Source organism: Alligator mississippiensis, chromosome 4, assembly GCF_030867095.1.
Source record: "Alligator mississippiensis isolate rAllMis1 chromosome 4, rAllMis1, whole genome shotgun sequence".
In the NCBI taxonomy this organism is placed as follows: domain Eukaryota; kingdom Metazoa; phylum Chordata; order Crocodylia; family Alligatoridae; genus Alligator; species Alligator mississippiensis.
In genome coordinates this window covers 245,292,966-245,319,910 of record NC_081827.1, presented here as the reverse complement: position 1 = coordinate 245,319,910, position 26,945 = coordinate 245,292,966, and the positions used below count along the sequence as shown (strand labels likewise).

General features: G+C 43.2%; 2 protein-coding genes across 6 annotated transcripts in view; one reads left to right on the top strand and one right to left on the bottom strand.

The window, feature by feature from the left end:
* LOC102560984 (tetraspanin-7) overlaps positions 1-26,945 on the top strand; it is a 250,189-nt gene that overhangs the window by 9,856 nt on the left and 213,388 nt on the right. For 2 of the 4 annotated variants that reach the window (XM_059727475.1, XM_014599384.3), the window contains exons 6-7: positions 1,622-1,705; positions 2,137-2,977. In XM_059727475.1, coding sequence (XP_059583458.1) covers positions 1,622-1,705; positions 2,137-2,202 — 150 coding nt within the window. In that variant the 3' untranslated portion in view covers positions 2,203-2,977. Of the gene's footprint in view, positions 1-1,621; positions 1,706-2,136; positions 2,978-10,282; positions 10,786-26,945 lie in introns of those variants that run through there. The other 2 variants (XR_009462140.1, XM_059727476.1) reach the window with 2 other exon arrangements.
* On the bottom strand, positions 8,164-23,459 carry CCDC14 (coiled-coil domain containing 14). 2 transcript variants are annotated; one of them, XM_006258664.4, is made up of 13 exons: positions 23,350-23,459; positions 22,789-22,844; positions 22,198-22,273; positions 21,858-21,930; positions 21,628-21,768; positions 19,503-19,745; positions 19,305-19,399; positions 16,748-17,327; positions 16,076-16,217; positions 14,244-14,323; positions 12,792-13,010; positions 12,572-12,704; positions 8,164-9,493 (listed from the first exon to the last, which is right to left on the bottom strand). In XM_006258664.4, the coding sequence occupies exons 1-13, from the start codon at positions 23,377-23,379 to the stop codon at positions 8,503-8,505; spliced, it is 2,859 nt and encodes a 952-aa protein (XP_006258726.3). In that variant the 5' UTR covers positions 23,380-23,459; the 3' UTR covers positions 8,164-8,502. The 2 variants fall into 2 exon arrangements, with proteins under 2 accessions (XP_006258726.3, XP_019336080.2); XM_019480535.2 differs by lacking the exons at positions 21,858-21,930; positions 22,198-22,273; positions 22,789-22,844; positions 23,350-23,459 and having other exon boundaries at positions 19,503-19,758; positions 21,628-21,717.

Genomic DNA, 26,945 nt, shown 5'->3' with positions numbered 1-26,945 from the left:
CACTTGGCAGACCGGCTAGCTTAGCTAGACTTGCTGTTGATACCTAAGTGGCATATGCTTTTAAAAAAAAAAAAAAAACTATCTAAGAAATGTAAATAAGCCAACAGCAAATCCTGTGCTGCTGCAGCTAGACTGCTCTCAGGACCTCATCAGGCTCCTTTAAAATGCGCTTGCTTGGGTATGTGTATGCTGTGTCGCAGAACAACTAATGACTGCAGGTATATCGAAAGCAGGGGTATCAAACTTGTGCAGTCCTGCAAGCTGGATATGTCACGTAGGACCAGTCCCATGGGCTGGATGAATGGCCTGGGGCCAGCACACTTGGTGGCTAGTTTTTTGAGACCTGGCAGTAAGAGGCCAGGCATCCCTGATTCTTGGTTGCCATTGTGGAAACAAGCTTCAGTGTTGAGCTGCTTGCTGGAGCTCCAGGACTGCTGTTTCTTCCCAGGTACTTGGCAGCCAAACTAGTGAAAGGTGCTTGGCTGCAGGAAAAAGTACTGCAGCTGGGTGAGAGCAGAGGTGCCAGAGCCCCAGCAACCCTGTAGGAAGAAGCCTGGCATCATGGGCATGTGATGCTGTTGTGGGAACCAGCCTGCTCTAGTGCCCTGGTGCTTGGCTGTGGCCACAGAAAGGTCCCGTCATGGCCAGAGTCTGCAAACCTGTGGGCCGGATGCTCTGGCCCACAAGCTGTTTGGCACCCCTGACCTTGAGTATTTCTATTTTTCACTACAACAGCAAAAATGCCACACTCAAACATGGCTATCCCTTGCTGGGGTAGGGGGCATTAATTCACATTGGCTTCCTCCATGCATATTACAGCTTTCAAGCATGACATCCCTGGATTGTATGGAGCTGAAAACCTTTTCTGTTCTAGCTCCTGGAACTTGCCTGGATATAATAACACACCTACTCCCTGTAAAGCTATGCTTACAAGTTGGTTGCCTGCCTTAATTGGGCATCATCCTGTCTCTACCACTTTAACTACTTGGCTATGAAAAGCTGAATGAGAATGCAGAAATATGTTGATCCTCTTACACTTCCTCCCCCCCCCCCTTCATATCCTTTTTCAGCTCCTTTTGGTACTTCATTATTTCAGCCTTGGATCTCACCTTTAGACCAAGTCCAACAATCTTGCATGTCTGTTTTAAGCTGCTACCAGTCATGCTAATCCACCCATTGCTTTTGGCTAAAAGATGTATATTAAGCATCACAGCAGGTCACGTTCTGTCGGATTCCTCAGCTCTGGGTCAAGTCTGTGATTCTTCTTGCTATGTAGAAAATCTCTTTCCCTCAGGGTTTTTTTTTTTTTTTTTTTTTTTTTTTTTTTTTTTTCTTCCCCTTTCTGTAAGAACAGTACTGAAATTCTAGATAAACCACAAACATGTATATTTGAAATATGCAGTCTTGGTCATTTGTCTCTTGAAAGCCATATCTTAAGGTTTGTGTGGGGTGTCTTTTTTTTTTTTTTTTTTTTTTAACAGAACTTGGAACTGAAAAAAAACTTGAATGATTTTCTTCCCCCCTCCCCCGGCCTATAGCAACTCATCTTTTTCCCCAGAATTTGTACAGGTGCTAACACTTGTACCAGATTCAGTGGTTAGCAGTAATCTCTCCTTTCTAGGGATGTGTTGAAAAGCTGAAGAAATGGACTGAAGACCATATTGTATTTATTGGAGCTGTTGGCATAAGTATTGGATTTGCACAGGTAAAAAGTCTAGCTTGCGAAGTAAAGATTACAGCCCTTTTTAATGGTAGGTGGTGGGAGGGCAGTAACAGACCTCATTCAGTATCAAAGAGGTGGAATAAGATGGAAGGAAAAGAGGCAAATTTGTACTCAAACTTATTGACTGGTAATTGTCCAAGTGGGGCGGGGGGGCATCCTAATGTACCCTTGTTGTAAACCACTACAATTGAACCTCCAACTACAGGCACTTAAGTGCACTATCAGTTCAAGTGCTCCAAACACTACTTGTGTAGCCAAAATAAATATATATATATTTTTTTTTTTTTTTTTTTTTTTTTGGCTCAAAAAAAAAAAAAAAGCTAGGTTCCCCTCTTGTCATTAAAACTCAGGAACTTATTAAAGCCTTTTGATTTATATAATTAAGCTACTCCCTCTTTTCACCTCCTTCTCAGATACTTGGGGTCTTGCTTTGCTATATGCTGCTGAGAGTGCTTAAAGAAGACTATGCGAACTTGTGAGCCATCAAAAGGTGCATGAAACAATGTGTGGATTTTTATGGGTTTTCCTGGTCTGTTTTGATACTACTTTTAAGAAGGCTGATGTTACTTGAAGGTGTTTAAACAATGAAATGACTGACTTCTCACACAATGCTGTAGATACTTCTCGGCTACAGTGCCAGCTTTATAAGTGAGCAAAAGTGTGGACTTTTAAAGCCTTTATACCTTCTTTTAGGGTGGAAGGTGGATGGAGCTGGAGGGGACCTATGTTGTAATGCCAGTACTTGTAACGGACATGATTCCAAGTTGAGGAATATTCTAATTTCTGATACTCGTTTAAGTTCTTCTAACACTTGTGTCCAAGATGTCTAATTTATGAAACAAAGCAGTAGATCAAACCAGACTATTCTCTGTCGGGGGGGGGGGAGAAATTTGCTTTGCTTGTAAGGAAGTCTCTGCTTGCTTGCAAGAAGAAATTCCTTCCGACAGGATTGCTACAGTAATGGCTTCACTTCCATAGTAATACATTTACGGGAAAGAATAACTTTTATCTACACGGGCCTTATCTAAAGTTTGTGCAATCTCTGGCATAACTAAAACTCCCTCATTTGGTGTGCAACAGTGAATACCAGTGCCCTCAAATTTATGACTCCTCATCTGTGAGGAGAAGCTATTGCAATAGACGAGCATATTTACCCCCCCTTAAACTGCTGCCTACTTGTCCAAGGGAAAATGGTGTTGGTTGTAAACTGACCACAAATTCATTGATAAAACGTACCAATATTTGTACAACCAACTTGGCTTCTCTTGTGTTGTGTATCTATGCCAAGGCAGGCAACTATTTTGGCTGGAGGACCACTTAATGAGTTTGGGTGAGCTGTCAAGGGCCGCAAGGGTAGCTCCACTCCTTGGCCCCACCCCTGGTTGCAATCTTGGGACCAGAAGTCCCTCTCCTTGCCCCCAGAAGTACTCTTTTTGGGCAGGGGGGCTGCCATGTTAGAACCGGGGGGGGGGGAAACCCAAATATTGTATACTAAAAATCAAACACTGACAATAACACATTTTTTGCCCTGATTTTTGTGTGGTGCACATGGAAGTGATTGACTAATACCTCAAAATTAGGTCTTACTCTTGTATATTTGTAAGAGGATGTGGAGGGGTGGGTATGGGGGACTTTTGGGAGGCAGGGGAGTGCTTGTGGGTATGGGGTTTGTGGGGTGTGTGGAGGAGGAGGGTAGCGGGTGGGTGGGTGGGTGGGTATGTATAGAGGTGGTGTGCACATAGCAGTGAGTGGGGATACTCCAGAGGCATGGGGGCAGGTGTGGAGTTGAGGGGGAGGGTGTTTGGTGGGTAGAGTAGGGTATGTCTGGGAGCCCCCGCAAGCAGTCAGGCCCCACTTTGCAACAGTCCAGAGCCTCCTCAGCTGGAAACTGGGCACAGCCCTGACCCAGTGCCACTCGCCCACACCATGTCCTGCCCTCCTTTGGGCGCACAGTGCGGTGGCTTTGCAGCAGGACTGCCTTTCTAGGCAGCGCAGGGGGTGCAGCTCCTTCTGGCAGCTGCTGCCACTGACCCCAGCTCTATCGTACAGCCCCGTGCACCTGTTCCAGTCTTGCCCACCCAAGTTCAGCATCAGTGTGGTGGGGGGAAAAAAGCTGCTGCTCAGCAGGGGGTAAAAGCAGCCCCTCCCCCTCCTACAGGGAACAGCTTCCTCCTGCTACTTCTACTCGGTGCTGACCAAGAGCTTTTGTCCTGCGCCACTGCTGATCCCGGCCTGGTGACCCTGGAGCACTTGTGGAGTGTGCAGGGTCAGGGCTGTGCAGCGGTGGCACCGCAGAGGAGATGCAGGACAGCACTGCGCTGGCTCTGGGTGGCTGTAGGGGCAAACCGCTGCCAGAGGGAGGAGCTGCTCTTACCCTGCACTGAGCAACAGCATGTGTCTGGTGCTGCCGCTGCTGAGCCTGGGCAGGTGAGCCCAGAGCAGGTGTGGGGGTTGGGGCTGTGCAGCACTAGGCCCTGCCAGTACCATGGGGCTGATGGTGGCAGCAGCAGCTGCCTGCCACCTGGGCTGCCTAGGAAGGCAATCCAGTTGCAGCCACCTCAGCCCTGCCTGATGCACCACAGCTGGACTGTGCCTGGGCCAGGGGCCTGAGGTAACCACCGCAGGCCATATTTGGCCCCCGGGCCATATTGTGTCCACCTCTGATCTATCCTCTGCTAGCAAATTTACTCAGAACTAAGTTCAGGGGGAGGTCAGCTGGTGCTCAAGTCTGTTGATAGCCCCAAACTAACTCTTGCTCATGCAGACAACAGTTAAGTTGCTTGTAAACAAATTTCTCATTTTGTACTTGTACTATCCACCTTACGCTTGAAATCAGAATACAAACAGTGTTGTGCCATGCCAGGAACCTCAGGCCAAGCCTTAAAAGCATTCTGAATGACTGACATCACTATTTAGACTTCTCTTTTTTTGTGCTGAGCAGGAGAGCCAGTTGGCCTCTCCTACAGTAAATGTTATCTGTGCCATTATATGGCATAATCACCTGTAAATATGAACAATGAAGACTAAGAAAGCCATGTAGCATGACATGCATGGTCTCTGAACTGGGGAATGCATTTTTGTTTTCCAAGTACTGCCATGAATAAACAGACTAACCCTGCACCAGTGAAGTCATGGAACTTATGCCTACCCATGTCTCAGAAAAATGGGGGCCCATCCTTTTTCTCCCTAGGGCCTGCAAAAAAAAACAACAAAACCCTATGCACACATTTCATACCATAGCCATGTTATCTTTTCAAAGCTGTTTTTACTTCTATGGATCAAAGTCCCTTACTTATTTAGGGCCCCTGAGGGAAAAGCCAGCACCTTCAGTTGAGCCTGGAAGGCTATTGAGCGCCAGTGCAGACTCTGAAGCACTGGAGTTACGGGCTCCTGGTCGACGATGTTCTGCCCCATCCTACACTAGTGGTAGTCGAGACAGTTATCAGGCGTGGGTTCACATTAAGCATCTTGCAGTAATCTAGCCCTGAGCATACAAAAGCATGGATGACAGTGGCCATATCTGAATCTGAAAAAGAAGACTGCAGCCTTTTCCCCAGATGGAGTTGGTGAAAGGTGCTTCTAGCTGCCACTGTCACCTTGAGATTCAAGTGCAGCAGAGGATCCAGGAACTCTCAAGGCTGCAAATGTGAGTGGCCAGGGAAGGCTGCACTCCATTGCTGATGGGTATCTTAAGCCCCCCAGGTCACGTGGACTCCCCATCACCATCACTCCTATGCTATCTGGATTCAACATCAACTCCAATCCTCCACTGAAGCCAGGTGGTAGGAAAAGAGAGAATATGGAGTCCTGATCCTCTAAGAAAGGAAAGACCTGGGTGTCATACTGAAGGCACCTCACTCCAAGTCTCTGCATGATCTTGCCTAGCGGCTTTCTGAATATTTTGTACAGGAGGGGTGAGAAGATGGAGTCCTGGGGGATCCTACCAGGAAGCTCCAACAGGGATGATGAACTCTTACCTGCTACCATCCTGACACCTCCCTGCTAGGAAAAAGTAGGATCTATTAAGAACAGTCCCAGAAGTACCCACCTGGACACACAAATGCTTTATCACCACAGGATGGTCAGCGGCATCTTCAGGTAAAGATCACGGACCAAGGCCACAAATGCAATCTCAGTGCTATCCAAAGCAAATGCTAGACTAATAACAGGAATCTAACTGCATCCAGAAGTACTTAAGAGTTGTCAGATAACCACCTGGCCTTCCCCAAAATGGGAAGGGTGATAGCTTGCTGAGGAGTCAGCATCAAGTGCTGGTTTCTCAAGCAGGAAGTTGTACAGTTGCAAGCAAAAGATGATTTGGCATCTTTCTCTCCCAAAGGGAAGCACTGATGACCCCTGCCAGCAACAGTCCTGGTCACCCTTGACTGGCTTTTACAAGGACACGGATCAAGTCCACAGCTGGCTGTCCACATCTCACCAAGCATAGTCTCTGTGTCGCTGGGCAACAGCAACTAGAGCTCATCCACATAAACTGGACAAGACAGAACCTTCCCAACTCCAAACTTTGCCTTTGCAGCACATATTGTGGTCCCCAGCTAGGCCAAATACAGGCAATTTTGTCTGCAAAATAAGCAGCAAACATATCGCTGTAGACTGCAGAAGACTGAGATTCTGAGTAGAAACAGCCAAAATAAACCAGATTAACCAAAACTAACCACCTGGAACAGTTGCACTGGATGACACTTGGCATATACGATGGTACTGGAGGAAAAAAAGGTCTTTCACTGCTGCTATTGTCATATCTTAAGTTCTTTAAAAAGAATCTATGCTGCAGTTCATTGGTTTTGGCAGAGGTAGAGAGGCACTCACCTACTCGTTCCTGTTTTAACTGGTTCAGGGGAAAACTGTACTATTGCTGCTGCTACTACAGGGGAAATGGACACCTGCGTGCCACTGGCTGTGGCCAAGGCCAGCGCGCTATTTCACAAATTGATTGGGTCAGCAACAGAGTAGCTGTCAAGGGCACTAGGTGTGGTCCCCAGAGAGTTTTGCAATCCTACTAGCTAGCTCCCTGAGGGCAGACCATCTTAGAACAGATATCTGTGCTGCTAGAAGGCAGCAGTCCAACCATGACAGAGAAGTGGGGTCTACCCCCTGATAAATGGGGTCTTTGTTTCCTGGTAGGTGCAAAACATCAGGTCCAATGTGGGCCTCATCTCATGTGTTGGCCCAGTTAGTACCTGGGATAGCTGCATGGTACACATGGAGGGCATGAAGTCCTGCTCCAGCACTGAATAGCTAGCCCTAGCACAATGTTGAAGTTACCCAAGACCATAATTTGGGTGTACAGGGCTTTACTAGCCTTGCCAACCCTCCTGGATTGGCAGGGAGTCTACCAGAATCGGCATTGATCTCCTAGTGACTTTTGAAAGCGATCTGCGAGATGGATATTGTGAATGGGTTGAACAGTACAATTAATGACATTACATCATGTTAGGGGAAAAAAAATCTCCCAAAATAGCTTGAGTGAGAGTAGGCAACCCTAGGCTTTACAGCTTTCACTTCAAGTCTGCTCCATGAAGCCTTCAAACTCAGTATTTTTTATTTTATTTTATTAAGCAGCAGACACTCCATTTGCACTAGAAGCCATGCAGTGTGAGTGAATTAGAAGGCATAGCTTTAGTTTTTATCTTAATTTTTTTAAACAATCCATTTATTAGTATGTCTTATTACTTAATGAACAATGGCTTCCATCATCTTTACTGAATTGCCCACATTGCTCATTAAGTTTTTCTTTCTTTTTTTATATTCGAGTTGGTCTATTGCCCATGAAATTCAATACTACAACAATAAGAATTACTTCTAATAAAAAAAAACATAAAAATCCCTCAGCCTCTGATAGACTTTGTCTATTATAATTATTGAGTTTGCACTGAATTATGTTGAGAGACAGACTGACTAACTGTTCTGGGTAATAAGCAAGTCCATGCATGTCAGCCACCGTACGTAAGTAAATTGCAAATCATATTACTAGTGAAGCGATAAAGTCTTTGTTTATACTGGTATAAGACAAGCATGTTTAACTATAACATAAGTCTCTACGTTCTTTTTAATTCCTTTGCTTTCATGTATACCTCAACTGCTTTATTCCTACATCTGTAAACTATGAATTTGACCAGGCAGACTAAAACAGCCTGCACGCTTCCAGATACTGTCAAAACTGAATGATAACAGCCAACATAAAAACCTATTCCAACTGATCCTGGACATGAATGACTTGCAATTCAGGCATGCCATGACTTCTGCAAACATCAAAGGAGCATTCCCATGTCACATACATAATGCTGTCCTCATAGTAAAGGTTTGGGACCAAATTCTGTTCTCAATTCCAGAAGTATAAGAGCCCATCTCTGCTAATATCTACTGACTAAACAATTCTTCCTAATCCTAGTTGGAAAAGCACATTGAAGCCAAATGAGAATGGTTCATCCATCATTTAATATAAAAGTTCACATCAGAACACCACACAGTGTTAGTTTCTTTAAAACGACCACATACAGTGATGAGACAAGATAGCACTTGACTATTAAAGTGTAAAGTTCCTCCAATTAAATAAGATTATTTGCACTGATTACAAGAAACATAGCACCTTAATTTATTTAATTAAGTTCCATACATAATTTAAACTCTGTTAGGTACCAGCCATTTGCATATAAAACACAATAAAAAATAGACATTCCAAAAACTGTACTAATTAAACTATTAAAAAAAGTAGCAAAATTATCTGGACCAGTACAGCCCGTTTAGTTTCCTCATAGTCATTGTTTCAGCATACTGTTGTGCAAAGTCCTTTGTAATCTAGCTATGTTGGCATCCAGGGCTGCTAACCCATTTTTGAAGTCCTCTTCATCTCGTGAAGTAAATGTTGAGAAGGAAGACACACTCCATTCAGACTTCCCCGCCATACAATCAAAAACAGAAAAACTAGAGTCGGCAGATATTTCACTGCCTGTTTTCTGAAAACTTTCTTTCTTGTGTGGCATAGGAGCGTATGGGTGTTTCTCAGACTGAGGTCTGTCTGGCTCATCTGTAAGCCCTTTGGCAGCTTCAATCATTATGTCTTTTGGCCATACTTGGAGCCGATCTCCTTCCAGCCTGGCTGTATTCCTCATGGCCTCAGATGTATTTTCTGTAGTCTTTTTCAAATCGTAACCACCGGTGAACTTATCAAAAATCTTTGCATCATCCAAAATCCCAAAGTCGTTCTGCTTCTTAAAGTCAGAGAGCCCACAGCTGTAGTCCAATTTCTTGGAAGCTGCATTAACTTGGTGTTGGGTACAAATTCGTTTTTCAGTTACTAATGGCTGTTTTTTAGAGGCACTGCTGGTCAAAGGAATATAAATAGTTTCATCCACCTTGAGATCTTCCTCTATTAAAGTCCCAGAATCACTAATAGTTTCACCATCTTCTTTTGACAGGAGAGGTAGAACCCTTGGGGCTGGTATTTCCTCTCCAAAGACTGTAGTTTTTTTAGGGGATCCATCAGCAGAAAGCTTTTCATGGGCTAGCCGTGGCATTTCCAATTCTCCAATTTTATGTGAAAACTGAGGTTCTTCATTTTTCCAAACGCAATCAGTTTCTAAGTTTTTAAGGTAACTCATTATTGAAGTACTCACAGGGAAGGGGTTAGTTTGCATCTGTTTCTCATAGTTTTCCAGAAGAGACTTGGTAAGACCTTTACCGGGTCGGTGTCTTACATTGTCTACAGCGAGGTCAGAGAGAAGCTTGGCCATGCTGCCCTGCAAAGTTCTGTGGAGAGCAATTTATTAAATTGGTCATTTGCACTTACTAGATACTTTCACAAACATTTTATACTAAAATGTTTAAAATTGTAACAGACTGCACTGACCATTTAATACTAATTTACATTTTATCTACAATAGCACAAGACTGATACAAGCATTAACTTATTCAAACTCCACTAAACTCCAGTTTTCAGTTCAGTGAAACCTGTCTACCAAATGAGTAATGAGAAGAACAAAGAGTGCAGGTCTTGAGATTAATTTCCTGCTTGCCAGGGTGAATGGATCAGAAATAAATAGCTTTCTGGCAAGAGAATGTCACCTTTCTGTAAAGCATAAGATACAGCATCTCGTGAATGTTCAATGGTTTTTTTGTTAGGGTGTGGGATCTGCTTCTGAGCTGGGAAAAAGTGGAAAGAAGTCCTTCTCTAGCTTTGTATAAAAAATAAAATATTTAAATACAGACATACACAAGTTAGTCACTGTTACTCCTCATTTTCTGCCTTCTGAGCCAAGACACAGGAAGATTTGCAATATGCTCACATGTAATAAGATATTACGATATCACCACCTGGTGGCCAATAGTAAATACAGTCACAGAAAAGCACGTTCTCTAGAAGTTCAATAATAAAAGTCTATGATTTAGACCAGCGGTTCCCAATGCAGTGCTCACTGGCACCTCCCCCCCCCAGATTTAGGTGCCTGTGCGCATTTTCACGATCAGTAAAAATCATTATTCCAAACAAAAATGCTGTCATTGCCGACTGAACTCAGAACAGCAACACTTTTTTCACAGGCTCTGCACAACGGCCGCCAAACTGAGACTGAGTCAGTCTGACTGACGCGCTGATGGAGTGGTGCTTACTAACGAAACTATGCACATGTGTATATCCAGAAGTTACCTTGAGTCGGCCCCGAGAGACCGACTGGCTGAATTCATATTGGTGCCCGCTTTTAAATTCCAATGAGCTCTTGGGCACAAATGTTGGGAACCCCTGATTTAGACACAGCTTGGACAGTGACTGTTTCTTTTGAAGCCAAAAAATCTGTCCCTTATCTCTCCTGAATATGCAAGTTGGTCCAATAAAAAGTTATTACTTCACCTCACAAATCTTACTACTCACAAAAGTCTGACACAATTATCAGTAAAGGTTGACATATGCTATATTGAGCAAATACTCCGAATTTTGGACAACCAGAATCAATACTCCAGTGCACGTAACTAAAAAGCATTGTCCACAAAGTTATTGATTATATTTTAGTCATTTCCCCAACTGATGGGATTGGGTAAGCACTCATTCTAATTCACTTCCTGGAAGGAGGAAGTCTCTGCCAGGATCTTTTTAAGGACATTTTTTTCTACTTTCTCTCTTTTCACAAGAGAAAGGAGAGACTTTTCTTGTTGAACAGGCTGCAGAAGTAGTTCCTAAACCTTGCAGATTTCAAGGAATTAACTCCAGCTGGTCAGGACCATGGCCTCCCCTGGTGCTGTGTCCTTGGGGTCTGCCATGCATATAGCAGGTGCCCTATCAACCTAGATCTGCCATGGTAGCTAGAAGCCAATCCTGCCTTGCACTGGTTAGACAAGCGGTTAGACAGCTTTTCTTGTCGTACTCCATCTTATTGTCTCAGAAACCATGGAGAGGAAGTGCCTTTTAAAGGGCCCCTGTTAGAAGTCTGGAAAATGAAAGCTGACAAAATCATAGGAAACATTAGAAAGAACTTCTTCACAGTTAGGGTGGCCAGAATCTGGTAAGCTTTTCTGCTTTTCTACTACCGTTACTTCATTTAGCTACATACCCTTAGATTGAAAAAAAGGCTACACACTTAGTGCACTGGAGTGTGCACTTAATGTAAAGCAATCTGTGCTCACTAAGGACACAGCACTGAGCACTGTCAGTTGTGTGGTATGAGCAACCCCAAACCTGAGTAGCTCCCTTCATTTTGATGGTGTCTTATAGTAACTGCTTTTAGTAACCTTGAAAATGAAGAGAGCTGCTAATACCATGGGACTGACAGCACATAATGTAGCAAATGCCCAAATGCCTAGTTTTCAAGGCTTTCAGCAGCTTCAACAGTAATCACTGCAAGAAACCTGGAAAGTTAGTAGACAGGAGTTAGTCGGTTTCATGTCACTTAGTTTTGTTTAGTCAGGGATGATCCTGCCTTGAGCTGGACTTGTGAGGTCCCTTCTAGCCCTACTTTCATAAATTCATAGATGCTAGGGCTGGAAGGGACCTCAAAGGATCATTGAGTCCGACCCCCTGCCCAGGCAGGATAAAGTGCTGGGGTAATGTGACCCCAGCCAGGTGCCTGTCCAGTCTCCTCTTGAAGACCCCCAGGGTAGGGGAGAGGACCACCTCCTGGGAAGCCTGTTCCAGATGCTGACCACCCTAACTGTGAAGTTCTTTCTGATGTTTCCTATGATTTTACGTCAGCTTTCATTTTCCAGGCTTCTAACAGTGACCCTTTAAAAGGCACTTCCTCTCCATGGTTTCTGAGACAATAAGATGGCCTACAACAAGATACTAAGTTGATAGGTCTGTTATGCTGCAGTTAGCCAGAGTACAATTAAGTTACAAAGTAGACAGGGGCCTCAAAACTGCTATGCACTTAAGTAGTTTGTGCATTTAACAGATACTCAGATAACCTGAGTGTGTTGCAACATAAGTAATAGGCAACAACCTGGGACTACCATTTTATTCTGCAGTTAAGTGAATTATACACACACCCCACATCAGTGTAAAAGTGGAGCACACCATAAACCTTGTCAGTTTTTTGGTATCTTCACGCAGGTACAACCCCTCCGGTGCAACTCATCCCGTTCACTGGTTGCATACTTTGATCCCTATACGTTCCCGACTCAGAGAGCTACCTTCTTTATTGGGTAGACAGTGTCAGTGGGGCCCTGTCCTTGACAGGGTTTTCCAACTACTATCCTAACACATAAAAATACATTTACAAAATAACTTAAAAGCCTATTAATAGGATACAACTCCAAAGTAGGGAAGCCTGTAGGATTACTTTCCAAAAACCTTAAGTAAGGAAGAAATGGCAAAAGGGACAAACTGTGACCAAAAATTACCTGGTCAGTTCACGCAGTCTGTTCACTTCTGCATCCCGCTGACGTAACGTTATACCCAGGATCTGATTTTCTTTCTCTGAGGCTTCCAATTTAAACTGGAAGTTCTTCACATTTCCCAATGCCTCATCCACTTCTAAAATTGCAAGTAGAGTTTTGTTTAATCATTGGGGGTTTTTTTTTCATTTAAAAGCACTGTGTTACAACTGAGTTCCAAACATACCAATTTTGAGCTTTGTAGCTTGAATATCAAACTGCTGCTTATTTTCAAGTAATTCTTTGTCTTTCTCTTGAATAACTTTTGCAAACTGCTTGTTTTCTTCTTTCTGGCTTTGTATTATTTTAAGGAGTTCTTCATTTTTATTCTGAAGTGATTCGAGGCCCTTCAGAGATTCCTTCAGTTGACTCTGGAGTGTTGTATTCAGGGACTGTAGGGAAACTACTACAGGAAATAAAAAGACACTAATTTTTTTAAAGTTTCATTTCAATGCCTCAAAGTAACATAATTTGTAACTATTAAAATCTAAGAGGGGATCCAGATTTTCAGAAATTACAAAGAATAAATGATTACAGCAATTCTGTTACAAAGCAACAGATCTCATGTAAAATGTAAGCATAAATCAAATGTTAGCGATGCGATTCTTGTTCTCTACCATCTGATACTTGACAAATATTAAAAAATATTTGTGAATTTTGCAAAGATTTCCATTAGCCCCAAATCTTTAAAGAATATAATCCTGTTGAGATAGCAACCATTAAAGACACTGTAGTTGATTTCCACTAAAAATCTTGTTTCTTATGATGCAGGATATGTATTTACAATAACGTATTTAAAGGACAAATTTACTCTGCTCTTTTAAAGCATACTGCTACAGGATGCAATGAAAACAGGAGAAGCCCTACAAAAGACTAGGGACAGCTACATCCCTGTACATGGCTCGATACAGCCTAAACCTGCAAGTCTGTACCAACATGCTTCCCCTTTTCACAAAGAAAGAACGTATAGTGATGTTTCATATTCTCAAAGTACAGTTGAATCAATTATTTATTTCTATACTGGTGCTTTGCTTTTAAGTACAGTACTGAACTTCAAATTTTACAAGTAACATTATTTCTCTTCTCAAGATACTGGAATATTCTGACTGCTGTTCAAGTAACATTACCCACCGTTCCACTAATTGGGAAGAGATTAACTGTTTTTAAGTGACATACTGTCAATTTAGGGTTTGTTTGGTTTTTTTGCCCAGCTCCCCAAAAAGATAAAAGGAAAATTGCAGTTCTCCTTTAAGGTCAGCTGTAAGCTCAGATGCCTGGTGCATAAAGTAGTTCAAAACTCCTAGTAAGATACCTTTGCTTACAGAAATATAATAGGCACTTGCATTCTACGCACTCCAGTGGTCTGGTAAATCATCTGTCTATCATCCCCAACAGGACCCTGATGTCTGTGACAGACCCCCCAATAACTTCAGCAGAGCTCTAAATAGGCATAACAACCCATTTATGTGGGTCTGAGTGCAAGATTCACATCATAGCCTCTTTCCTGAGTGCCACTATCAGCCAAAGGTGAACAAAAAAAACAAGATTAGCTCTTTATAGATACCATTTTCAACATATTTTAAAACAAAAATCTTTATATGGATTCCCCAAACATTATCCAAGGCCCACTAGTACTTGCATTCAAAGTGGCAATCCTGGCTGGATTCCTTCTCAGTTCGCTCTCGTTCCCTGAGCTGCTGGTTCAGTATCCTTACTCTCCTAAATGCAAATTGTGGAAGAGCATAACGTGGAGAAAGTCCAAGTACAAAACAAATTCAAAAGAAACTGTATTTCAGAATGGGTTTGTATGTAACAAATTTGCTAACTTAATTAAAAAAGGAAACCAACAATACATTATTAGACTTAGACAAGAAAAACGTTTGAATGAATTATTTTCTCAAACACAGCAATTTTACCTTTCTTTACACCAAGTGAGCCATTTTCAAACCTGGCAACCTCACTCCAGTTTGACAGGGGAGAAGAGCGTTCATTTGCATTTGTTCTGAAATAAGTTATTTTCAGCATTCAAGAATAAGTTGTCTAAGAACCTTATTACACCTTTACATACTAGTATGATAACTATTTAGTACTATATTTTGAAGGTGGATTGCTTCCTGGAATAAAGCTTATTCAACAAAAAGAATCCTTAAAAATTATGCTCCTCCTTTTGTTTTCCCCCCAAAAAGATAACTTAGAATCCTGTTATGTTCTCAAATATAGGTAAAAGAAATGAGCATTAAAAACTTGCAGGCTACTACTAACTAGATGCAGAAACTAGCTATTTGCATGCTTGCTTCTTTCAAAATGATTTCCAACTCCAACTGGATTCCCCATTTCTGAAATTCCATCGCTTATACTCAAACTCAAACACAAAAAAATTTCACAGCTCACACCAAGCATCCTCCAGAACATCTAGCCTATCTCTATTAAAATTAACTTGTGATGAGAGCCTCTGCTCATGTCTGAATGATGTGAAGTTAAACTTTATGATGCTTTATACAGGCAGTACATACCTAGCTTTAAAATGAAAATACTAAATCTGAGACCCAAGTGGGTTAAGCACCATATTTTCTTGTATAGAACATGCTTTTCCCCCAAAAAATCAGCTGCTGGGAATTTTTGTGGGGCAGAGGGCACACTGTAAGTGAGGAAATATGGTAATAGCAGTTTCTGCCCTATGAGCACACTGGGCTCCCTACCTGCTGCTACTCAGTTACAACTACTTAGTATTACTTTCAAGGAAAGATCTTTTTACTTAATTCTGCCTTTCAAATACAAAGTGCTTATCTTTTGGGGGGCGTGCTGTATGCAAAAAAACGCAGTAATCTCCTGCTTTACCTCGAGTCCAAGGCTGAGATTTGAGTCATAGTTCTTGTTCTGTTCTGTGCTTTCAACTAAAAGATACACACACGCATGTGGCACCATGAAGCACTATGCAGAAATACCAGAGGTAGCTTATGTATCGGAAATAATCTAGTTCTATTAGCATGGTGGTTCTGCGCAGCAGGGCTATTCAGCCCAGCTGAGCTGCACTAATGCTGCTAAACTGTTTCCTAAATTAACTCATTCAGAGATGGTTTGGGCATCTTTGTATAGCATTACACAGATATGCTGCGTAGACATATTTTAGCAGACTACAATTTCACTTGGAAAAGAAAGAGGGAGGAATAAAAGCATCGCTACTTATGTGTAGTAGGATTCTTATTCAAATTGCATGAAATGAAATAGTGATATATGAGACACCACATAAACGGTAATAGAATTTGTGCTCAGTTAAATGTAAATAAGTGATTTTTAAAAAAATATATAATACAGCAACTTATACATGTATAAAGAAAAGCCCTTTATATGAATGCAAAGTGGACAAGAATGAGATGAGCCTGGAATTGCACAGAACTATTCTACAATATACAGTAAGAACTCTGAAGTTAATTAGCAACATCACACACGGTTTTGAACTTGGCTACTGACCTCCGCAACTGGGCATTTTCACTTCTGAGAGGCTGTAAAGCAAGTGCTATTTCAGCTTGTACATTTGTACTTCCAACTACTGCTGGCAGCAATGAGATGCAGCCATCGATTTCACTTATCAGCCTCAAAATTTCTGAATCATCTTTAAGAAAAAAAGTAACATGAATAGCAATATGCACTACACATTTACACACGTTTATTTCTGCAATGTCTGAATGCAAACTCTACTGCCCTCCAACATTAGCATATCGTTAAATTGCCCAGCACCATTTGCACTTCATGAACTACATATGCTCCAGATCCCTCAAATTATAGCATTAACCTTCCTTTTGAGCCCTCCATGGGACTTCCTCCACATTCTGATCACACTATTCTCTGCTCCCTTCTCAAGGAAAATGCTTCAATGCCTATAGATTAAAAATACTCTAGCTTTTTCATTGTTGTCCAAGATGTTAAACTCATGTTTGGCTTTTTCACACAAAAGCCTATAGCTCCGTTGCAGACAGTGCTTATAAAAAAAAAAATCATTCTGAATTGTAATTTTGTAACAACTGAAATTCAATAGTCAATCCTGCATTAGTATTGGTATATTATGGATTTATAACAGTTCGCCCCCACCCACATACCATAGCACATAGGGTTATAAATATGTACTGATGAAACCATCTTTACCTTGATCTTCCACCAGTGCCTTGAGCTCTCCCAAAAGATATTTTACTGTTTTAACTTTCTGGGCTGTTTTTTCTGGGCTTGCTTTTTTATGTTTTAAAACTTTCTTCTCAAAACTTGTCTGACAGCTGGTATCTCTTACTGGTGCTATATCCAGCATATTCAGGTCCTCTTCTTCACTGGTGGTGCCCTCGCTGCATTCTGCAGCAGTTTCCTCTTCTCTGGGATCCAAGCTTTGGGACGGTGCTGGACCAAGATTCTGGTGGTTCTCATCACTCTTGTTATTTTCTGCCTCATGTGGCTGTAACAGAGCCAGGTGAGCTTGTATGCATCTTATCAAGTCAGCCTCCTTTGCTCGTTGCTCTTGGTTTCCTTGGCTTGGCAATATCTCATTACCAGACGAGGGAAGGAACAGAGGTGCTGGGGGATTATTTAACATGGCTGGAGGTACACAAGGCATCATCCCAGGACCAGTGGTGACAGACTGCACCTGTGCAGTAGGAGCAGCTGCAGAAACTCCTGGGAAAAACACAGTACCTCCTACCTGCGATGCACACTGGTTGCAACCATCAGGAGGAAGGCCCTAAGCAAAAATATATACTAATTAAACAAAAATGTAGCGGTCTGGTTTCTTTCAGTGCTTAAAAGCTAATGTGATCTTGTTTACTTTTGGGCTATTTTTATATTGCAAGTAATAAGTGGCAAATCTATTCAGCCTCCACAGTCTAACCTTCCACTGTGCTCAGGAGTAATTAAAAGGCAAATTGAGTTAAGGTAACTAGACTTGTCGACTTTGCAGTACAAGTTCTCAAGAAAGTACCAACCTCTCCCCACAGCTCAGAAGTGTGTTAAGGCAGCAAATATTCTTTGAAAGCAAGTAGAACTCACTTTTAAAAATCACAACAAAAGAGGAGCTGGTATGAAAGTTACCCATGTTATTACACAATAACCTGGAAGTTAAAGCCTCTTCACCCAGGCAGAGGGAAGCTTGAATGAGTTATAGGCCCTCTCAAGCCAGGGCTTGAATTCCCTTAATCTCCCATCTCTCAGGAGAGTATCCTAACCATAACATTACAGGCTAGACAGTGTGAGTGCATGCCCAAAACCTTTTGCTGAGCTTCAGCCACTGTGGTCAAAACACAAGATTCATGAGGTCAAGAGGGAACCTGACTTCGTAAGCCTGTGGTCAGGACACTCAGCTGAGAAGGGGGAAATCTTTTTCTCCAGTTCCTTCTCCTTGAAGTAGTTGTGGATTTTACATTAGATTCTCAGTGGACGCATGTGTGCGTGCACACACATACACCCACTTCTGCAGGTACCTGAGGAACTTCCAGGTCAAAAAGGATGGTGTACAAGGCAGTCCTTGACTTACCACATTTCACGCTTACAACGTTTATCAACTGACTCCGTTTCAACTTTCTGACGTCAGTTTCAACTTTACAATGCTTGATCCGATTCCAAGCCATGCCAGCGAACAAGTTCCCTGCATCGCCCATCTCCCTGGAGAACGTCTGTCCAAACTTCCTTGGACACTTTCTTTAAGAAAGCAGACAAGACTCCAGAAAACTTGCAGCCAAGACTCCCGAGAAGACTCCAGCCAAGAGCCCTTCAAAAAGTCTGGCAAAGTCACCTCAAAGAAGTCCTTCCAATCCATATGCTTGCTATTTACAATATAAATACATTAATGTAGCTATATTACTCATCTATAATTGATCAAGTACAAAATTCTGGGTTATTTTTGGTGAAAATAGGGTATCGGGCCTGGGTTCAGGAACCAATCCCCCATTTATAACATTGTTTCCTATGGGAAAAATCGGTTCCAAGTTGCAATGTTTCGACTTAAGACACAGTTTTCAGGAGCCGATTGTGTTGTAAGTCTGAGGACTGCCTGTATAATGAATTTAGACACCTGCAGAATTGGGCAACTACTGCCCAAGGATTTTTTGGATTGCAATTTTGGACTTAAGGACTCAAGTCAATTTTTGGATCTAGCCATTCACAGAATTCACTATATAAACATACAAGTCTCAGCCAGAAGAAGTGAGCTATGCAGTATCCAAATGAGACATACTACTTTAAGTAGCAATGCTTGCAACCATGTTATTAGTACACCACCTTTATATAATATTTTCTCCTCTTTCTTTCTCTCTCTCCTGCAAGAGGTCCATCTCCTATTTTCCTCTCAATTATTTTAGCATAACCTTCAAAGGAGATCACCCCCTACAGACTTTATCAATTTTCTTAATTGAAAGAATATTGAACATTTAGCTGCAAAACAATTTTTGAGTCTATGCAGGACTTAAGGTGATTTTTAGCTCACCACTGAACCTGATCATCTAATTTAAATATTTTTTTTATTAGAAACACCACTAGAGCTATACTTCCATTACAGTGGATTTAGTGAGCCACACATTGCAGCTATTTTTTCCTTATGAAAAAATTCCAGTTAACATCTAAAAAGCATATAAATTTAGTACAAATAGAAAAAAAATCATAGAATGAAATAGGCAACAACATGAACTTTAAATCTTTGTTTATAGTTTAAAACAAATGTACTTACAGACTGAATAGTCAAAGAATTAGCTGAAAGCTGTGGGGACAGAGCTGGTGTTGAGGTAGGTAGGCGATAATTAAAAGCTGTAACATTTTGATATCCTGGAACAAAAAGTATTGTTAAATGTTAGGGTAATTTTTGGTGAAAACAAATGCAAGCAAAAAACAAAGAGGGGTCTAGTTATAAGGAGAAATTCATACTAACCAGGATCTGACACGGGACAAGGAGGTATTGCAGAAATTCCATTACAGCTCTGTGAAGCCTGACCCGTTATTAGAGCCATTTGAGTTTGTACATGCTCACACAGTTTTTGATGCATCGCAGGAGAGGGCTGACTGAAAGGCACATGAATTGGTTGAACAGACTGATTTTGTACTGCACTGGAAAGTTCTCCCTCTTTTTCAGCAGGTCTGGCACTTGAGGTGAGTTTCCTATTTAATCCTGGCACTATGAATAAAAGCTGAAAGTTATTTTTCTTTTACTTCTCTACAAAACCCAATTTTTTACATGTACACAGTACTCAAGTATACAGTATAGCTCCTCAATTAAAAGAAATACAACTTATGATCTCAAGTTTCAAAGGTTTAAACATCTAACCAATTACAAAAAAAAAAAAAAAGGGAAAAAAATTGAATCCTACTGGACTTTTAGGTGCCTAATGAAGCAAAAGACCTCAGCACTTGAAGTAGTCTTACTGTAAAACCAAGGCTTTGGGTCTATGTTTTTATCAACTATGATAGGCAGAGCCGTCCCTAGGGTACTGTGAATCGAGGTGACTGCCCCCCGACCCACGCTTTGGGGGGGGGTCCCCGTGCAGCTGGGTGGAGCAGTTGTGGCCCCTTCCACAGGGCCCGCCTGTGGCTCAGCCCCGTGCTGCGGAAGAAGCACGGAGACCCCGCACCTTTGTGCGAGTCCCATGGCCCCACGCAGTGTTAAGGGGGCCCCGCACAGGCCGATTTGTCCCAGCCCCTGCACCCCCCTAGGGTCAGATCTGATCATAGGTTTGTGATAGCTATAATCATCAAAACTGTGCTCAACTGTCTCTTTACCCCAGAGACACTTGCATGGCTTCACAAGCTACAGTTCCACATTCTATTCTTTATTTTTAGAGTCCCATTAGTGAAATTTAAGTTAAAAACAAACAACACGTCCCCCAGAAGTCACACAGGCAACAAACAAACCTGTGATACCTTGTAAATATGTTTACTCGATTACATGCTGGGTTGGTTTTTTGGGTTTTTTTGGTTGTTGGTTTTTTGTTTTTTTACAGGCTACTGTCTCAATCAGTGCATAGAATGGACAATGTTCAGTGACTGAGGAGCCAGTCAGTATTTTTTATTCTTATTACACAATGAGGATTATTTACAGCACCGAAAAAAAAATCAAACTTTAAAAATCAAACTAGACTAAAAGCCCCGTTATTTGGCATTTTCCTAACTGGAATACCTATTAACTGGAATTCCGTCCGGCTGGACGTAAGGCGAGGGGAAAGCTCACACGCAGCAGTCACCACCGCCACCTTGCACTGCTGCCACTCAATATCCAGCCCCCACCACACATCCAGTTGAAAAATAGCTGGCCTCAGGTAACTGGGATTTTTAGATACCTGGCACCCCCCATTCCTCACTCGTGCTAGACAACAGGGCTTTTACTGTAAAAGTTTTAAAATTATTCATAGTCCCAAGGGGCTCACTCCGATACCCTCTAGTATCTTAGGACCATCCAAAAAAAGCACTTATGTAGTAGAATTCAGGAACGGAAGAACAAATCATAAAACCCCCACGTAATCACTCATGTGCCTGAAGGCAGAGACAACGAATCCTGCAATGCATGGTACTGCCTAAAGGAAAGGGGCATAGGCCTAATTCCTCTCCTTTCTTAATGGCTACCTTAGGTGGATCTTTGCTTATGCTGCTGGATGTCCCTTTTATGCACCAAATTCTTCCCATGCATTGTGTTCAGAGAGACAAGGGGGGATGCCACCAGGCAGCAAGCCACTTACAGGCTCCAAGAGCTGAACACTGTAGCACCAGAATCCTTTTGTGAATCTAGCTCTCGATTCTCATTCAAAAGAACAATCATTCATAAAGTTATCGTCTGGTGCATACGGTAAAGGATATTGTTTCAATTAATTGATTTAACTACAATCTACAAAAATTCGTGCAACTTAGTTGTTTATTTTACTAAACTAGCATTTAAAAACAAGATAGGAAGTTGCAGATTATCATAACAAAGTTAATTAACTCTGTGGATAAGTTAGCAAACAACAAGCATTTAAAGAAGGAAATCAAACTTTTAGGCGAAGGGTAAAGGAAGAAAAATGGCTTACCAACTTCTTTATGCACAGGGGCTGCAAGAAGATTTTTCTTTAGTCCTTTTCTTTTTGAGGTATTTCCTCTGGTAACTAATGGTCTAGAAGCAGCCTTAACAGAAGTTGCTCTCCCTGGTTTCTGACGTACAGTTTCTTTTCCTAAAATATAGTCGAAACAAAGGCCATTCAACAAAAGCAATTAAAACAGTGTTACAGAAATTAAAATTTAACTTAATTGATAAAGGTACCTGTCGCCTCATTTTGCAAGATGCCCTGCAGTAAAGCCGCACAACGATCAAGCCCATTATTTATAGTTGCCACCTACAAAACAAGACCTACACTCAAAATACAGGTACACATTTTTGTCCAACATGCAGGTACAGTACAATGAAACAAAGTTCTTTTTTGAGGGCATTGTTCCCAGGGTGAGTCACAGTTAAGATTAATTTACAAGTCATCAGTGGAAATATATTACATTTGTTATTGCTTTGCTATAATCGTGTTGCTGCGTGAACCTCCATTTAGCGGATTACAGGTTTCAAATAACGTCCGTTATTTTCTTACTCGCATTAAAAAGCCCCCAAATACCTGATCCTCGGAGTCAGTCGAGTAGAGAGAATATCCAGAGTCCACATCAGAATGGCATGCTTTTCTTAACCCAATCCTGAAAGAGACATTCACTTTTTATATCCTCTTAACATAGAGAGAGAAAGTTGAATCCCTCCACTGCTCAGTATTCAGTATCGTATCTGAAACACCACACAACCACATTTGCAATGAGCTATTCAAGATAAGGGACAAATTCTGCATTGAGATAATTCAACTCTCGTGTAGATCAACAGCAAGTCAGAGCAAGATTTGACCTTGATCAAGCCAGTTTACATGAGATTAGTAATTATGTTCACTAACTTGGTGAATTTAATATGCAAGTGTACCATGGAATAGATGATGTTGGTTATTAAAGGGGATAATTTTGTATTCCTTCCACACGCATAAATTTTATTAGACTCAACTGAAGTCCCGTCTGTCTGACAGCTCACGGGGTAACGAACTTATACTACCTTTCAGCAGCAACTTATTAGAGACGCATCAAGAACGGGTAACAAACTACTAGGTTGTGAGGTGTGCGAGTGTTTTAAACGCATACGGGTGCACTATTAGAAAACGTGAAGTTCTTACTGTTTTCTTCCACTTGTCAGTTTGGCTGTTCCTGTTAGCCTTCCTGAAGAAAGAACCTGTCGATTACATAAAAAGTATATTTATAACAAATTCTTTGATTAATGTTAAAGGAACAGTACCGCAGAGGCGTATCAATGAATTAAGCCTGAGGCAACGTGTTGAAATTAGAGAAAGTGATGCAGCAAGCAACACTTTGGGCTCAATTCTCCCATTTATGGACGCGCGGGATCTTCAGCAGCACTCTTTGCAGCTGCGGCCCATGCGGGGCCACATAGCGCGTTTTATGGCCTGATTTTAAGCCATTTGAGTCACAGAAGTCACCGAGAAGTAGGGCTTGAAGGGCCCTGCAAAGGTCATCTAGCCCAGAGGTTCTCAACCCTTGGGCCGTGCCCCCCCCTCACGGCAGAAGTCACATCTAACGTCACAGCCCAGGTGAGCGCGCGGCTGACGTGGGCTCACATCTGACGTCACACCCGAGCTCACATCACATCTGACGTCACAGCCGAGCTGACCCGCCCCCGACAACCCCGGGGCTGCCCAGGCGCCCCCAACCCGCGGTACCTTGTGGCGAGGGGCGCCCGGCCGCGCCATGGCCGAGCCCGCGGCCGGAGGGGGCGGGGCTACGCCGCCATCTTGAAGCCGGCCCCAACGGCCGCTTTCCGAGCGGCGGCAACCGCGGCGGGAGGGAGGAGGGGGCGGAGTTAGGAAGCCGAGGGCCGGGATTGGCGGAAGGCAGAGCGGCGGGAGCCAATAGCGTGAAGGGGGCGTGGCCACACGGGCCCGCCCGGCACTGCTTGTCCCACCCCCTGGGATCGGGCGGGCAGGGTTCGCAGTGCGCGTGCGCAGTCACGTCCCTAGCACCTCAGAGCTGGGTGTCCGCGTAGCGGGGCTCGTGCAGCCTCCCTGAGCGCGGGGTCGGCCCGGGCTTGCTGCCACCCGGGGCCGGCTGAGGACAGGCAGGGCCGGGAGGGGCCTCCCCTAGTGCAGCCCCGCTTGAGGCAGGGAGAGAGTCCAGCAGAGAACAACCAAAATGGTTCAACACCTTCCTTGCGAGACGGCTTTTCCTAATATCCAACATAAACCTCCCTTGCTGCAACTTCACACCGTTGCTCCTTGTCCTGTCGTCGCTGAGAGCAGTCCAGCTCCGTCCCGTCGACCCCCCCTCGGTCTTCTCTTCTCTTCCGCAGACGAAATAACCCCGGGTCCCTCAACTTCTCCTCATAAATCACGTGCTGCAGCACCCCAGCCATTTTCATTGCTCTGGGCTGGACTCGAGATCTCCAACTTGTCCACGTCCTGAAGCGCCGCCGCGTCCTGAAGCGCGTGTGCGCATCAGTTACGGATGAGAGTGCATCCATCGACCGTACGTCAGTAAAGCAAATGAGCATGACTATTACATTTGAAAAACCCGCTGGACTACTGTATGAATCGGATTCGACATTTGATATTTAATGAATGCCCTATTGTTTATCTCCCGGGTGACTCTCATTAGGTTCCTGGACGTCTATCTCTAATTCCTGGAGACTGCAGGGCAATCCCGGAGGGTCGGCCTCCCTCCCGTTGGGCGCAACCTGTGTGGCTCTGCGCCAGGGAGGAAAGCCTTGTACAAAAACCACTAATAATCGATACCAGTATTTGTTGCCTCTGAACGTTTTGCCGTCATCTCACCCCGAGGGTCTAGGCTCTTCAGATAAGTTACCAGTGCCACCCCGTGGGATTGGATTTGGAGTGAAATCACAACTGAATATTTTTACAGACACAGTCAGATCAATGGACTAGATACGTAGAGAGGGGAGAGGCGTGAGTACCGCCGGTGCAGACACTGACGGGTTGGGAAAGTTGGGCTGTAGAAGCAGTGCTGACACAATACTAATGGTGCACGGGTTAGGAAATGGCAGGAGTACAGTTACTGGAGCAATCATTTTCAACCTCATTGTGCATATGCTTTATGTTTTTAATTACCCAGTCATCCACTATTTTCTCCATCAGACTCCTCCGTCCTTTCCATTTTACCATACCCTTCACTGTGGTATCTCTGAGTGCCTTTAGGAGTGTACTGAGCTTTCTGTATTGCTTTTTCTCTCACTCTATCCCTATGGCTGAAGACCACGCAGTGGAGTGTTTCATTTTGTTAGTTTTGATCTGTGTTTTTGGTCGTTAGCTGATTTTGGATTGCTTTGATTATTAACTATATAGGTTGTTATACAGGTACTCCTCACTTAACGACCTACCTGTTTAACGACCACGTGGACTTACGACCAGCTCTCCGAGCAGTCGGTATCGTACAAAACGTATTGTGGAAACGGCAGCGCGGCGTCTCAAGCCAAGGCACGCAGTATCAAAGGGCGGCTCCTCACTTATCAACCAATTCGCTTGACGACCTAGTCGCAGGAACGGAACTCGGTCATTAAGTGAGGAGTGCCTGTATAATAGAGGAGGTATGATCAAAGAAATGTGCCTTGTCCTTGAAATGTAAGATTTGTGATGGCCCCTTATTCCTGAGTGAGTTTAGTCCACAATCCTGGATGAGCCCGTGAAAAGGGTCTGTGTCCTGTGCATATGAGTCTTAACCTTGGCGTAGGAGACTCCCATTGTGCCAGAAGATTGAAATGTCAATCACGGGCAGGGGCAGATCCAGTGGGTGTGCAGTGGTGCAGTTGTACCCTTCTTTATTCCTGCTCCACCCAAAATTTTAAACCAACACCTTGGGAAAGGCAGTGGCATTTCTATTTCAGCGGAGGGCAGTGAAAATGATTCGGGGCCTGGGGCACATGACTTCTGAGGAGAGGCTGAGGGAACTGGGTTTGTTTAGTCTGGAGAAGAGAAGACTGAGGGGGATTTAATAGCAGCCTTCAACTCCCTGAATGGGGTTCTAAAGAGGTTGGAGCTGAACTGTTTTCAGTGGTGGCAGATGACAGAACAAGGAGCAATGGGCTCAAGTTGCAGCAAAGGAAGTTTAGGTTAGATATTAGGAAAAACTCTGTCACTAGCAGGGTGGTGAAGCCCTGGAACAAGTTACCCAGAGGGGTTGTGGAATCTCCATCCTTGGAGGTTTTTAAGACTCAGCTAGACAAAGTCTTGGCTGAGATGATCTAGTTGGGGCTGGTCCTGCTTTGAGCAAAGGGTTGGACTAGACGTGACCTCCTGAGGTCCCTTCCAACCCTCATTTTCTATGCTTCTAATGATGAGTTATAATCTCCCTGATTCCTGCTGATCACCTTTCATACCACAATTATTAACAACCCTCTACCCTTTTTAATGGTCTTGTTGTCCCACCATTCCTACCCCACTGTCCTTTGTTCTTCAGCTGTGCTGTCTGTTAGCCATTCCTGGTAATGTCTCTCTTCTATTTCACAGCCCTGTAGTTTGTTTCTAGCTCTAGCTAAAAACCTTAACTCAGGTGTAGAACTGATTGACAGTGAAGCTGGAGGGACTGTCAAGATGTTCAAGAAGGCTAGATGTAGTCCTACAAAACTGAATAATAGAAGTATATTTAACTATAATGACTACAGGACTAATGGGACAATATCTTTTGACTATTTTTTTCCAGCTTGTTGTGCTTTTTAAAGCTGTATATATAATCTAGGAAATCAGTGCACAGTCCAGTAGTTATGTTTTTGCTTTGATCTTAAATTGAATACTATAGTACTGGCCACCTGGTGTGTTAGTAAAGCTTGTATTTTTCTTTAATTGGAGAAAAAGATGCATTACATTATATGTGATGATGTGCCACATCATCTGTACCCGACTTCTCAAAATATACTCATGACCATAGGTTTCATCCTGGAGCAATAGACTGTCTTTTAGACATACTGGGAGTGTCCAGATAAATGCACACATGCAAGGTGTGCATTTCCCATTGCACAAATAGCAGTGGCACATGTTTGTGCCCCTGCTTGTCCCAGGGTATGCCCGTGCATGGATACTGTGGCATGTAGCAAATTGATCTGGATGGGGTGGGAGAGGCTGGGGCCAGCAACTGTGCTGGCCTCAACAGCCTTACCTGGGGCCCTGGGAGCCTCCCAAGGCAGCAGCAGCACCAATCTGGCCACTCAGTCAGAGCCCAGCCAGCATCAGAGTGTGGCTGTGGCTGGTCAGGCTCCATTTCTGGCACTACACGCATCTGCTGCATGCACCGCACTTATTTTAGTCGAGTT